The 15,063-nt window shown below is 30.8% G+C and overlaps 1 protein-coding gene across 1 annotated transcript in view; it reads left to right on the top strand.

The window, feature by feature from the left end:
• kst (spectrin beta chain, non-erythrocytic 5 kst) overlaps positions 1-15,063 on the top strand; it is a 215,225-nt gene that overhangs the window by 85,689 nt on the left and 114,473 nt on the right. The window contains exons 8-15 of the mRNA XM_076503684.1: positions 781-968; positions 2,741-2,966; positions 4,216-4,347; positions 6,412-6,494; positions 7,729-7,867; positions 9,257-9,465; positions 9,986-10,163; positions 11,895-12,095. Coding sequence (XP_076359799.1) covers positions 781-968; positions 2,741-2,966; positions 4,216-4,347; positions 6,412-6,494; positions 7,729-7,867; positions 9,257-9,465; positions 9,986-10,163; positions 11,895-12,095 — 1,356 coding nt within the window. The remainder of the gene's footprint in view (positions 1-780; positions 969-2,740; positions 2,967-4,215; positions 4,348-6,411; positions 6,495-7,728; positions 7,868-9,256; positions 9,466-9,985; positions 10,164-11,894; positions 12,096-15,063) is intronic.

Raw genomic sequence — 15,063 nt, 5'->3', positions numbered from 1 at the left:
ACTTTTATGTGGTGACTTTTAAAATGCTTGAACAAACATAGCTTCTAATGAAATGAACCAAATATGAACCTTGTGAACTTAAAATTCATTCCCTTAAATGAAACTTACTACTGTGTGAAATTAATTACATGAAAGAAATTAATTAAATGAATTTTGAGCAATTTATGAGTATTTATATGCAACATAGTGTTTTGCTTGTATTTTTAACATAAAAACACTAAGAGATCTAAAATTGTCTTGTTTTCCATCAATTCTGTGAATTACATGGGTGTATAAAAAATGAATTAATTACGAATATTATTATTCATCTAGATATTTTATTTATGTTGAAAAATTGAAAGTGAATTTTTGTGTCATTCTGTAGAAATGTTAGTGTATGTTTTCTCAAACTATGCTTTTCAGCAAATTAATAAATCTCAAAATTCGTTATGATAAAAGATCACTGAAAGATATTTTATTATTTCTCACTTAATTTTATTTACGAAATTTTAAAGCAATGTTATGTAGTTTCATTCACGTTATCATTAAAAAACCTATAAAATATGTAGTTTATAAACATTTATATGTTACATTGGGTGTTACTGTACCCATACATTATGTATAATGTTATGCTTGCTTTTCATTATTACTTTTGAGACAATAAGTTGGCATTTATCACAGCTTTTACTTTACTTTAGTAATTAGAAAAAAATAGTTTAAATGATAACATAGTTGTTCTGTTGAATAAAATTTGTTAATATTAATACTGTATGTAATTATTTGTAATTATTTTCATTTCAGATTGTTGGACAAATGATGGATGCTGATAAGCAAAAAAACATTTATGAGGAATTTACATCAAGTCTGCTAGACTGGATCCAACAAAAGATTATTGAATTGGATGATCGAAAATTTCCTAACTCCCTTGAAGGCATTCAGAGGGAATTATTGAGGTTTAAAGAATATCGTACTGTTGAAAAACCACCAAAGTAAGAAACTACATTTTAAATTAAAGTATATTTTTATTTAAGATAAGCAAACAAAAAATCATTAAATAATGTAAATGATTGTCAAAAATGAAAGAAAAAAGACACAATAATGAATTATGTTCTCAAAAATTATATGACAGTATGATATGAATTGGAGTGGATATTCTATTATAGGATTTATGCAATGAAGAATTCAGTTAAAGCATTATATGCAGTGCTCTGCAAAAAAGTGTTAGTACAAAGTCAAAGATTATATTTCAGGCTACTTTCAGAGAGCAATGGATGATAACTCACAGGGGAAACATCAGATTTTTCAGTGGAAGTGCTTGAGTTCAGCAAAATGTTAATATTTTGTGTGTCCTCTTTTTGATTTAATAACTGCAGACAGTCTTTCAGACATTGTTGCAGCATATTTAATAAAGTGTCCTTTGGGATTTTACTTAAAATGTCTAATGCACATCTATAAAGGTTTTTTTTTTTGGAAGTAACTTCTGATTTATCAAGTTTTTTTAATCTGCTCATTTGGTTTGAGATTGGGATTCTGTGGGGGCTATTGCAGTAAAATACTCCAAACCTTTACACTGTCTCCCTCATACTTCATGGTAGGTGCTATGCATTAAGGTTAATATCTTTCACCTTTCTTCTGCCTGATGTACAACCTACATTTTGAACCAGATATTTCAAACTTGGACTCATCCATCAGTAAGACCATTTTCTATTCATGAAAACTTGTTTTTGGACTAATTAGCAAATTTCCGTCTCTAGACAATAGCTAGAAATTGAAGTAAAGTTTTTTAAATGTTACATGACCAAATATTTCATTTTTATTGAGTCTTCTTAGTATTATAGATCTGGAAACTTTTCTGTCATTTTCCATGATTGTTTATCTCATGGTTGAGATCAGTGGCCATCTTCTTTCCATTTTGAAGACTCCATAAACAATGATACTTTACTTCACTAACATTAATTTTAGGTGTTTGGACCCTTCCTTTCCTATTTTAAAATTTACCTGTCTCAGTTTCATGATCTAGGGTGTACTAGACAGTGTTTGGAGAGCATTTCAAGTCTGCAGGAATTTGCAAAAGAGTCCTGTCAATGTCATGTAAAGCTTTTATGTGAATTCTCTGCTCTGCTCTGCTGACAGTTCTCTATGCTTTTTTGGTTGTAGCATGACAACAAAACTTAATGTGTAGTGTTTAACACTTTCTTATCAAGATATATATTTGTGGAGTGCTGTTAAATTTATTTCTTCTAGCATATAAGAATACCACATGCTAGCTTCTTCCTATATAATTAAGACACTGCGTAGGGTACTGTGACAGTTATTCCAGGTTCTAAATTTGATCAGTATGCTCATTCAAGCAGAACCCTTATGACATGTCCTATGTTCAAGTATATGGGAATTCTAAAGAATAATAAGTATTCTGACTCTGGCTTGTTCAGTTATCAACATGAATCAGCAAAACATTACCATAGTGTTGAAATTTACATTCTATAATAGTATTGAAGAATTAGCACCATGAAATGGAAAGAATGACAACATATTCTTGTGCCCTAATACTTATGCACAGTACTGTGTGTATAATAATAGTGCATAGAATTACCAAAAGTAAAGAAATAAAATTAACTAATTTTCTGTCAGTTAGCTTTAATTAAACATTTTTTCATCATTCCAGAAGGTCAGTCGTAATTCTCTGTGAAAATGGAAATACTGAACCATCAAATAACTGTTACACTTTTTAGTATTGATATACCTTTCTTTTTCGTATTAGGTATAGAGAAAGGAGTGAAATTGAGGCTTTATTGTTTGCCATTCAAACCAAAATGAAAGCTTTAGGTCAGCCACTCTATGTTCCTCCAGAAGGCAAACTTGTACATGATATTGAAAAAGCTTGGGAGAAGTTAGAAAAAGCTGAACACCAACGGGAGGTAGCACTGAGAGAAGAGCTTCTGCGGCAGAAGAGATTGGAAAACTTAGCTTATAGATTTGAGAAAAAGGTAAGGAACATTCACCAATTATGCTATTGTGTAGGAGGAATGAGAAAATTCAAAAGGCTAATTTACATCTGTAATACAGTAAGCCTCTACTGGCTGAATAATGTAGGTAAAAGGGAATGTTCTAGTTATATGTATTACTTTTAGATGTTTTTAGATGCTACCTGTTATTGAAACTGGTGTAGTTTGCTCTATTCAATGTTGTGTAGTAAGTACAAGTTAAGTAATTGTCTACAAAAGAAAATGTATTAATTTTACTTTGGAACATTTTCATAAGTTAAAGTATAATTTGAAAAATTGAATCCAGTGTCCAATCATCCTTTTTACATAAATATTCTTTAAAAAGTTTAACTTAAAAGGTACCTTTTCACTATGACTTCTAATGATTAGAAAGCTTGAACGTGGCACAAAATTACCTTTTGTTCTGTAGCTGCCTTCTTTAAGTGTTGGCTCATACCCCAGTTTTCTACAAGTTGGCTAACTTTTACTCTACTGAGGTGGTGATTTTCCATTACATTTAATAATACTGTAGCCTTTTGTTTTGAGCAAGGATAAGGTTGTTATATTTGGATATTTATAGAAAGCTACCAAAGAACCAGATACACAAGCCATCTCTAGTTTTGAACTGACAGACTATAGAGAAAGTATTTTCTCTTGTCTGATTAAATAGTGAAATTTGATTGTCATTCATATAATATACATTGGGTTGCAAATTGCTGATTGTGATTTTTGAGGCAGCAAGATGCTAAACTATACCCACCTCCAAAGATATAGCCATTCCATATTTACTAGAATCACCCTTCCTTGATGAGGAAAATGTGAAGTTAAAATTTGACCTAAAACAAGATAACCACTTGAACTTTAAACAGCAAAAACACATGTAGACAAAGTAAGTTGTACCTTAGCACAAATTCTACCAAAAAAAAGTACAGATATATTATTCCATAGCTAATTTAATTTTCAATATTGTACAATACAGGAACATAGAATAATGCAAACATTAACATTGCATTTAAAAACCAGTCATTGGCTGAAAGTATAAAATGATTATAAAAACCACTAATTAGACTGAGATTAAGTTCTAGATAACTAAAGAAATTTACATCAATTTGTTATTAGTACAATTGCCATTGTTCAAAAGAATTTCATATGAATAAATTTGTTTGTGAATGTATTTAAAGAAAACAATTCAGCTCTTGTTAATTGTTTTAGCTATATTTTGTTTGTTGTAATGTGTACTTGTTTCTATTAGAGTGTGCTGCGTGAAGGTTACTTGAAAGAAATGATCCAGGTTTTATCTGACCCTCGATATGGAAGCAACCTGGCACAAGTTGAAGCAACAGTTAAGAAACATGAAGCAATTAGTGCAGACATTATGGCAAGAGTATGTATTACACAGAATATCGTAACTAATCTTTTAAGACATTGTTCAGGAAGGCTGTGTGTATTAAACAACTATGAGTAGATTGTAACACAGTAGATTTTAGTGAAGAGAGTAATATCTCACTTTGAGTACACTATTTAATCTTAGGCTACATAATTTTTTATTTTTGCTGTCAATGCATTGATCAGAGTTTATTGAAACATAAATCATGGAAATTTTTCTTTAATTTGAAAAACACTTACAGATGGATTCAGATATGCCGTCAATACACCCAAATATATACATTGTATTTGTAGGTTCTAGTACAAAACCACTCAGTGTGCTGTTTTTGCTCTGTCAACCTAGATTTGTTATTTTAATCCCATAAATTTACTGCTAATACACTAGGGGACCACAAAAATATATACAGATTTCTTTTCAAAGGACTTAAGAAATCTTTTTTTAAATTCTGGTTTGAAGGTGTGTGTGTATGTGTGCCCACTGCATCAGTTAGGCATTGTTTTTCTGTCTGATTCACTAAATTTGAAAATGTGCATTGTATTTATTTTTCCTTTAATGAATCATTAGTGTGCTCAGCTATATATATTTGCATATTCATGCCTGTAGTCTTGAATAAACCCACCATATTTTACAAAGATAAAACCTTATAAAATTGTCAGATGTTCTTAAAATTATAGGGTTCAAAATGAACATGAAACACTAAAAGAACACAAGTTTCATAACTTTATCATTAAAAGAAAATTGACTGGCATCCAGTTAAAAAAGGATAGAAGAATAAAAGTAAATATTTATATTGTTGATTTATATTCTGTAAATGACAGATTAAATATCAGTAAGTTACCATTCACTTATCAGTTGTAAAATGTTTTGTACGCTCAATTTATATAATTTAAATATAATTTCAAATGAGCACAAACATCTTTCTTGAAAAGTACCTCCTAGAATTCTGAACAAGAGAAGCATTCTTGCTTTTGTATTTTAAAGTTTAGAAGTTGCCATTCTGTAAAGTTAATGACAACTATAGTTAGTAAACAAGTCATATATATGTACTAGTATGAAAGACAACAAAAAATGAGGGTAGACCATTGTTGAATGATTGATGAAAGTTATATAATTTAAAATGCACTTACACTTCACTTATTCAATCAGTCTTGAAGTAATTATTTAATCAGCACATTTTAAATAAAAACTGTGCAGAAAAATGAAACATTAACATGATAAATAGTACGTGTGCATTCTGAAAGAGACTTGAATACCACTCTTGAGCTTTTCTACTATATTGCAGATCAGGAAGTAGAAAATATAATGTGGCACTTGTACACAGATTTTCCACTGTTTTACTGAACAAAAGATAAAAGATATATGGTAGTAATAAACATTTATTTTTTTTTGTTTTAAGACCAGATGGATAATGTATGTGGTAAAATACTAAAGGATATTTATTAGTTAACATTTATTCAACACTTAAACCTTTTTGAACACTGACTCTGTATGTTTAATAATAGTAGGCCTACTTGTAATCTAATTTAATACAGAAATTAGCTGAAACACTGTTTGGTAAATTTTACTTTGCTTTTGGCTATTACTTCATGTCATAAAACTTCTGAATTATGCTATTTTGATGTTATATCACCAAAGCTATAAGAAATATAAAGAATAAGAAAATAGACCTTTTTAAGAAATCAACATGAATACTGAGCATTCCACATGGACATTATAGTTGGCCTAAGGACAATCAGATGATAGTTCTGTTGTTGCTGAGTGATGATTTATATTGTTGAACATTACCATAGAAGGAGTATCAAAGAATTTTCCACAGAGAATTTTTAAATGATGACTTGGAACATCAAAAACTCAAAGGCAGCTTTTTCTTACTTTTGATGAATCTTTAGACATCAGCATGATTAATTTGCTTTTCTGTAGCTACTGAGCATTGTGTTATTGGGCTTTGCTTTATTAGAGTTAGGGTGATTGTTCTTGTAATTATAGTAAATCATGGCTATATACTTACATATTGGCTCATTTCGAATGTAAACTCAAGTATTATTTTTTTGTTCATCTTAGGAAGAAAGATTTGCAAATTTGACTGTCATGGCTGATGAGCTAGTGGCAGAAAATTTCCATGGCAAAGACAAGATAAAAAAAAGGTAAAGAAATATACACTTTATTAAATAATTTACCAATGTTTTCATCTCTGTATTTCTTTGAATTTTGGATTAGTTGTATTTTAGAAATTATTAAACTGGTTAGTTACATTGATACTTCTGTCTAGTTTTTAGGAAGTGAGCTGCAAAAGATGTGTATAATCTTCATTGAAAAATAATCCAACCTTGTATCTTAACAGTACACTATACTGAAATATGTTTAATGTAATAAAGGGTTTGTTGTTGTCAAACATGTCTTAATATGAAATAATCAGGTAAATCACATGGTTATAATAAAACTGCTGTAATAAGTTTGTCTTTGTTATGAACAGGGTAGTTAAAATTGATTTTTTTCTGGATGTTTTTTAATAGAGGCAGAAATTATACAACTGTAATATTTATAATACCATGTCATTTCTAATGTTTATTCTGATACACTAAAATATCAGCTAATTAAATAGATTATGTAATGGTTCAGACAGTCAACTCCATACATCACTTTTGTATATGCAACATAGAAAATACTTCAAAAACTTAACGTTGTCACAGTGTGTAGATGTTGTCCTTACTATTAAAATACCAGACTCCACTTTCTTGTATTGTTAAGCATAATTAATTTGTTGCAAAATGAAAACACCACTTGTGCTTTGTATTTTATGCCATATAATTTTCTTTGCTAGGTATGTGTTGAGCAAATGTATAATCCAGTTTGTTAACTTATTCATGTGAATTTGTTATTTTTGTACTTATCCACTTGTAATAGTCAAAAAGTTGTAACTGTAAACGTTGTCCAAAAACTGTAACGGTTTGTATTTGTAAAATTGCCTGCTAAGTATATATATGTCTATAAATCTTGGAGGTTAGAAAGCATGCAAGGTTGTAGTATAAATATTACAGCTCTCTTTTTATCCCCTTTTTATTTAGAAAATTGTTTTGCAGTTCATAGGTCATAGCTTGTTTACAAATTTTATAATGTTAATTTTCTCTTTCTCCTCATTATTAATTCTAGGTATTTAAATTTAAAATCAGTGGTTTAAATATGTTATGAAAAAAATTGTATGGGTGACAAAGATAAATTTCTATTTTTAATATTTTATTTTCCTTATATGTTTTACTCTGGTCATTTTTGCATCGTTTATTCCACTTTGATGGGGAAACATCTCTTTGCAAAAGAACCAGACTGTTTTATTGTTTATAATAGTGATTTATTGAGTATTGGATTTTTTTCTGACTTTAGAGAGACAGAGATTCTTCAGCGTTGGCATTATCTGTTAGAACTTCTAAAGAAACACAGGATATCTCTCACTGGATTCAGTAACTTAATGAGTATCTTGAGAGAAATTGATACAATTACTGATGAAATCAAGGAGATGGAGGTAATCATTTCTTTTGTTAAGTTCAAGGTGTAGTTTATGGTTTAGTTTAAAAAAATCAAGATAATATTTGATTGGTTAAAACTGTACTTTAGATATTTAAATTAAGCAAACTTTTAATTCGTTCAGAATGTTGTAAAATGATTTAGTTGTACTTAGCGTAATCATACGTATTGCTTAGTTAGCCTAAACTGGTGATAATTTATATTAATATGTTAGAATAAAGCAGTGGTTCCCAACCTTTTTATGCCCCACACCACTAAAACATTTTAATATGTTCTCACACCCCTCACAGTAATTATTTATTTAAGAATAAAGGTGAAGGTGGCCAAAACAAATGTTATCTCGCACCCTCTAGAATGCTATCTCGCACCCCTGGTTGGGAACCACTGGCATAAAGGAGCATAAGTACCATTTAGTTCTGACTGTAGTTTAAAAACTCAGTTATCAATAATTGTTGTATAGGCTTAACTAATGATGTTATTAAGAAACTTTTGAACATCAATATACTTAGGCATCTGCAAGTGATGTTCCCATATTTAAAACTGTATGTATAATCTATTAAACATTAAACCTTGAAAGGAAAACAACAACATACTAGTACAGTTGAAATTCTTTTCATATTTTGAAGAAACAAAATATTAGTTTGTAGAGTTTTATAAGTGTTGAAGTTTCACAAAGCCATAGTAAGATTTCTGCATTTATTATTTGTGAAAACTAACATAAAAATGATAAGGAAAATTTCTTTATCGTAAACTAAATTTTTGGATAATTATTTTATGCTGGGGTTCATTTTATTTGCTTGCTTAACATTTTGAGTATAATCTTACATAATTAATATTGTTAACACTTTATTTGAAAAAGGAAAGGCATCGGAAAGAAAATATTTCACTCAACTTGAGAAATTTTGTATAGTTGTTTGAAACTATGAATATTTCCAGGGTAATTATTGCAAGCAAATAAAAAAACAAACAAAAACCTTGTACTGTTAGTTCACAGTTGTAATTCAAGTTTTTATGTATGACTAGAAAATAAAAAGTTTGAAATGCTGTTTCTGCTGATTACTGATATACACATGTAACTTCAGTTAATATAACTAATAAAAAAGTGGAAACTCATATCATGGTTAGTATTTGATTTTATTCCTTTGCTACTTTAAATTAAGAGTTTTATCATTTTTAGCTCTTTAAATAGTTATATAATATGTAATTGAATTTTTTCTCTATAACTGGTTACTGTTGACATCTGCTTTATTATTGATTTAGTTTTTGCACTAGGTGAGACTATTTTCTGTAAATTGTATGTGTTTGTGGTAGTCTTTGCTTTGGTGAAATCTGTTCTGTTCATTTGGTGGTTAAGTAGCTTCTAGTTTGACACTTGTTTTCATTTCAGGGAAGTATCTACTCTGATGATCTGGGTCGCCATCTGTTGTCAGTTGAGGATCTATTACAGAAACTTAGCTTGATGGAAGCTCAGATCACATCACAAGGAGACACAATTCGAAAACTGAACAAACAAGCACAGTTGTTTATTAAAGAAGGATACAAGGAAGCTCCTGTGTTGCAGAAAAGGCTGGATAAATTGAATGGAGAATATGATAAGTAGGTGTTTTAAGGTCATGTTTTCCATGTTATTGGACTATGAATAAATACAGATAGTACATCCTATATCTATAAAGATATATAAAACATTATTAGTGAATGCATTTTGTTGTAAGATACAACAATATACAATCATTTTACTTTATTTTTTAAATTTAAGTATTTTTTATCTTAAACTTCTGCTATTTAGTTTTCAGTAGGATATTTCACTTTGGATAAAACTAATTTGATCAAGGTTATTTTTACTTTATCCCTGCATGATTTGATGGTGGATATCCAAGTTTAAGAATTTGTTTTGGCCTTTAACAAGTCAAGTTATTTTCTTTGTGTGGTAGATGAATATGATGTTTTAATTTATTGTACATAAAATGTTTATAAAGATCACCAGCAATGATAACAATTTCCTTTATGAATAGAATTTCTTGATCAGGGTATTGAAGCTAGAGCGTAGACTGTCTTAGTTGGACTACTTGTAAGTATTGTAGATTCTTTATCTGAAATATCTTCATGTTTTTTTCAGTCTTGTGCAGCTGGTTCATAATCGAAGAGCCAAGTTGGAGGAATCTCGTGCTTATTATCAGTTTGTTCAAGACCACGAGGAAGAAGAAGCCTGGGTTGTAGAGAGACAAAGAATCTGCAAAACTGTGATTCCTGGGAAAGACTTATTGGGTGTAACATCTTTACAGCAGAAACACAAGGCAAGTTTTTTTTTTTTTTTTTACAGCAGGTATGTAATGGAAGTTATGATTGAATCTACTACTGTGTGCTAAGTTGTTATGATGGATCCCATTTATCTTTGGGTGTGAGTTTTCCAGATGTCTTCATGAACCACTTCAGTCTTGTGTGAGCTGTTTATAAAGTTGCTGTCATGCATAGACTGTTTGTGAATATGTGTCAAAAATAAATGATATGTCATATGAAAATTTTTAATAAAGAAATGACAAATAATTTTAATCAGTGTAATTTATGCAGTTTAAATAGTGAAAAAGGGATACAGCTCATGTGTATATATATACACTGCTGGCCTAAATCTTAAGGCCAATGAACATAAAGAAAAAATATGCATTTTGCGTTGTTAGACTCAACCACGTATTTGAGTAGAGCTTTGAAAGATGAAAATAAGAAAAGGGAAAATAAAAATAAAAACTTTTTTTTAGCATTTAATAGGGAAAATGTGAACACTATAAAATTAGCCTAAATACTAGCTGGTCAAAAGTTTAAGACTATACTGAAATGAAGCGTTAATTGGTAAACACGTAACGAAATTTAGTCATTTGTGTTCAAGCATTAGCGTTGTCAAGATCTCCCACTGACATCTTCTGTGTTATATTGGGTAAAAACATGGCAAAGGCTAAAAAGTTGACAGAGTTTGAACGTGGCAGAATTGTCGAGCTGCAAAAGCAAGGTCTCTCTCAACGTGCCATCATTGGTGAGATTGGGTGTAGTAAAACTGCTGTTGCAAATTTCTTAAAAGATCCTGAGGGACACAGAACAAGAATTTTAAGTGGTCAGCCCAAGAAAAGTTCACTGGTGTTGAGCAGGAGGATTCAACGGATTTTCCAGCAAGACACCAGCTGATCATCGAACCAGATTAAGGCCCTTACGGACGCAGAATGCAGTTCAAGAATAATAAGACGGCATCTACAAGAGAAAGGATTTAAAAACCGTAAATGTCTTCAAAGGCCACGCCTCCTTCCACACCACAAAACAGCTCGGTTAAACTTTGCTGAGAAGCACCAAACTTGGGATGTAGAAAAGTGGAAAAAGGTTTTGTTCTCTGATGAGAAAAAAATTAACCTGGATGGTCCAGATGGTTTCCTACGTTACTGGCACGATAAGGATATCCCATCGGAGACATTTTCTACACGACACAGTGGAGGAGATTCTATCATGATCCAGGGTGCTTTCTCTTTCCATGGAACAATGGAACTTCAGGTTATACAGGGGCATCAAACAGCAACTGGCTACATTGGTATGTTGCAGAGAGCATACTTATTGACTGAAGGCCCTTGCCTGTGTGGAAATGACTGGATCTTTCGACAGGACAACGCTGCAATCCACAATGCCCACAGGACAAAGGACGTTTTCAAGGCGAATTATATTTAAACCTTCTGGATAGTATTTTCAACTCTTCTGTTTATAGATTGTAAGTTATTAAAGGATAATAAAACGCAAAATTCTCCTTACTGTCACTCTATCTTGAAATCTGTCTAATGCTCATATTATGGAATCAAGGTTTAAAATTGAAAAAAAAAATTTTTTTCAATTTTTACTTTCATCATATCTTTCCACTTTTAAGTGAATACAGTAAAATCATAAAAAAACAGTAATACGTGGCTAATGCTTCAAAATTGAGTAAAAAATCTGTACCTTCATTTTTTGTTGTACAGTTGGTTAGTGTTAATTTTTTTTTCATTTAAATACTACAGGGTTTGGAAGCAGAAATTAAATCTCATTGGGCAAGAACCCAGAAGGTGATCAAAGCTGGAGAAAGATTAGTCCAAACCAATCATCCACAAAGCAGGGATGTTCGACAGAGGATTCAAACTTTGAAGAATAAATGGGATCACCTGCATGAACTGACAGCTTTAAGGCGTAAACAGCTAGAGGATGCATCTTCAGCCTATCAGGTATTAAGTTCTTGTATTGCTTTTCTAATTCTAATGTGTAATACATCTGTGTACACTGTACACTTTTGTTTTACTCAAAATTCATCTTTGAGCTACTTTAATGAATGTCTGTTGTTTAGTCTGAAGATTTCGTGGAATAAAGTTGTGGTATTTTTTTCTAATCCTTCATGTAACTTATTTTCTTTGAACAAGCCATCACTAACATTGATTTATTAGTAATGTTTCATTTTTCACGTAACTTATTTTCCTTGAACAAGCCATCACTAACATTGATTTATTAGTAATGTTTCATCCTTCATGTAATTTATTTTCCTTGAACAAACCATCACTAACATTGATTTATTAGTAATGTTTCATTTTTCACGTAACTTATTTTCCTTGAACAAGCCATCACTGACATTGATTTATTGGTAATGTTTCATTTTTCACGTAACTTATTTTCCTCGAACAAACCATCACTAACATTGATTTATTAGTAATGTTTCATCCTTCACGTAACTTATTTTCCTTGAACAAACCATCACTAACATTGATTTATTAGTAATGTTTCATCCTTCACGTAACTTATTTTCCTTGAACAAACCATCACTAACATTGATTTATTGGTAATGTTTCATTTTTCACGTAACTTATTTTCCTCGAACAAACCATCACTAACATTGATTTATTAGTGATGTTTCATCCTTCACGTAACTTATTTTCCTCGAACAAACCATCACTGACATTGATTTATTGGTAATGTTTCATCCTTCACGTAACTTATTTTCCTTGAACAAACCATCACTAACATTGATTTATTAGTAATGTTTCATCCTTCACGTAACTTATTTTCCTCGAACAAACCATCACTAACATTGATTTATTAGTAATGTTTCATCCTTCTCGTAACTTATTTTCCTTGAACAAGCCATCACTAACATTGATTTATTGGTAATGTTTCATCCTTCACGTGACTTATTTTCCTTGAACAAGCCATCACTGACATTGATTTATTGGTAATGTTTCATCCTTCACATAACTTATTTTCCTCGAACAAACCATTACTGACATTGATTTATTAGTAATGTTTCATCCTTCACATAACTTATTTTCCTTGAACAAACCATCACTAACATTGATTTATTAGTAATGTTTCATCCTTCACGTAACTTATTTTCCTTGAACAAGCCATCACTAACATTGATTTATTGGTAATGTTTCATCCTTCACGTAACTTATTTTCCTTGAACAAGCCATCACTAACATTGATTTATTGGTAATGTTTCATCTTTCATGTAACTTATTTTCCTCGAACAAACCATCACTGACATTGATTTATTGGTAATGTTTCATCCTTCACGTAACTTATTTTCCTCGAACAAACCATCACTAACATTGATTTATTAGTAATGTTTCATCCTTCACGTAACTTATTTTCCTTGAACAAGCCATCACTAACATTGATTTATTGGTAATGTTTCATCCTTCACGTGACTTATTTTCCTTGAACAAGCCATCACTGACATTGATTTATTGGTAATGTTTCATCCTTCACGTAACTTATTTTCCTCGAACAAACCATCATTGACATTGATTTATTGGTAATGTTTCATCCTTCACATAACTTATTTTCCTTGAACAAGCCATCACTGACATTGATTTATTGGTAATGTTTCATCCTTCACGTAACTTATTTTCCTCGAACAAACCATCACTAACATTGATTTATTAGTAATGTTTCATCTTTCACGTAACTTATTTTCCTCGAACAAACCATCACTAACATTGATTTATTAGTGATGTTTCATCCTTCACGTAACTTATTTTCCCTGAGCAAGCCATCATTGACACTGATTTATTAGTGATGTTTCATCCTTCACGTAACTTATTTTCCTCGAACAAACCATCACTGACATTGATTTATTAGTAATGTTTCATCCTTCACGTAACTTATTTTCCTCGAACAAACCATCACTGACATTGATTTATTAGTAATGTTTCATCCTTCACGTAACTTATTTTCCTTGAGCAAGCCATCATTGACACTGATTTATTGGTAATGTTTCATCCTTCACGTAACTTATTTTCCTTGAACAAGCCTTCATTAACATTGATTTATTGGTAATGTTTCATCCTTCACGTAACTTAATTTCCTTGAACAAGCCATCACTGACATTGATTTATTAGTAATGTTTCATCCTTCACGTAACTTATTTTCCTTGAACAAGCCATCACTAACATTGATTTATTAGTAATGTTTCATCCTTCATGTAATTTATTTTCCTTGAACAAGCCATCACTGACATTGATTTATTAGTAATGTTTCATCCTTCACGTAACTTATTTTCCTTGAACAAGCCATCACTGACATTGATTTATTAGTAATGTTTCATCCTTCATGTAATTTATTTTCCTTGAACAAGCCATCACTGACATTGATTTATTAGTAATGTTTCATCCTTCACGTAACTTATTTTCCTCGAACAAACCATCACTAACGTTGATTTATTAGTGATGTTTCATCCTTCACGTAACTTATTTTCCTTGAGCAAGCCATCATTGACACTGATTTATTAGTGATGTTTCATCCTTCACGTAACTTATTTTCCTCGAACAAACCATCACTAACATTGATTTATTAGTGATGTTTCATCCTTCACGTAACTTATTTTCCTTGAGCAAGCCATCATTGACACTGATTTATTAGTGATGTTTCATCCTTCACGTAACTTATTTTCCTGGAACAAACCATCACTAACATTGATTTATTAGTAATGTTTCATCCTTCACGTAACTTATTTTCCTCGAACAAACCATCACTGACATTGATTTATTAGTAATGTTTCATCCTTCACGTAACTTATTTTCCTTGAGCAAGCCATCATTGACACTGATTTATTGGTAATGTTTCATTCTTCACGTAACTTATTTTCCTTGAACAAGCCTTCATTAACATTGATTTATTGGTAATGTTTCATCCTTCATGTAA

This window comes from Tachypleus tridentatus, chromosome 6, assembly GCF_004210375.1.
Source record: "Tachypleus tridentatus isolate NWPU-2018 chromosome 6, ASM421037v1, whole genome shotgun sequence".
NCBI lineage: Eukaryota > Metazoa > Arthropoda > Merostomata > Xiphosura > Limulidae > Tachypleus > Tachypleus tridentatus.
This window is presented reverse-complemented; position numbering and strand designations above follow the sequence as displayed.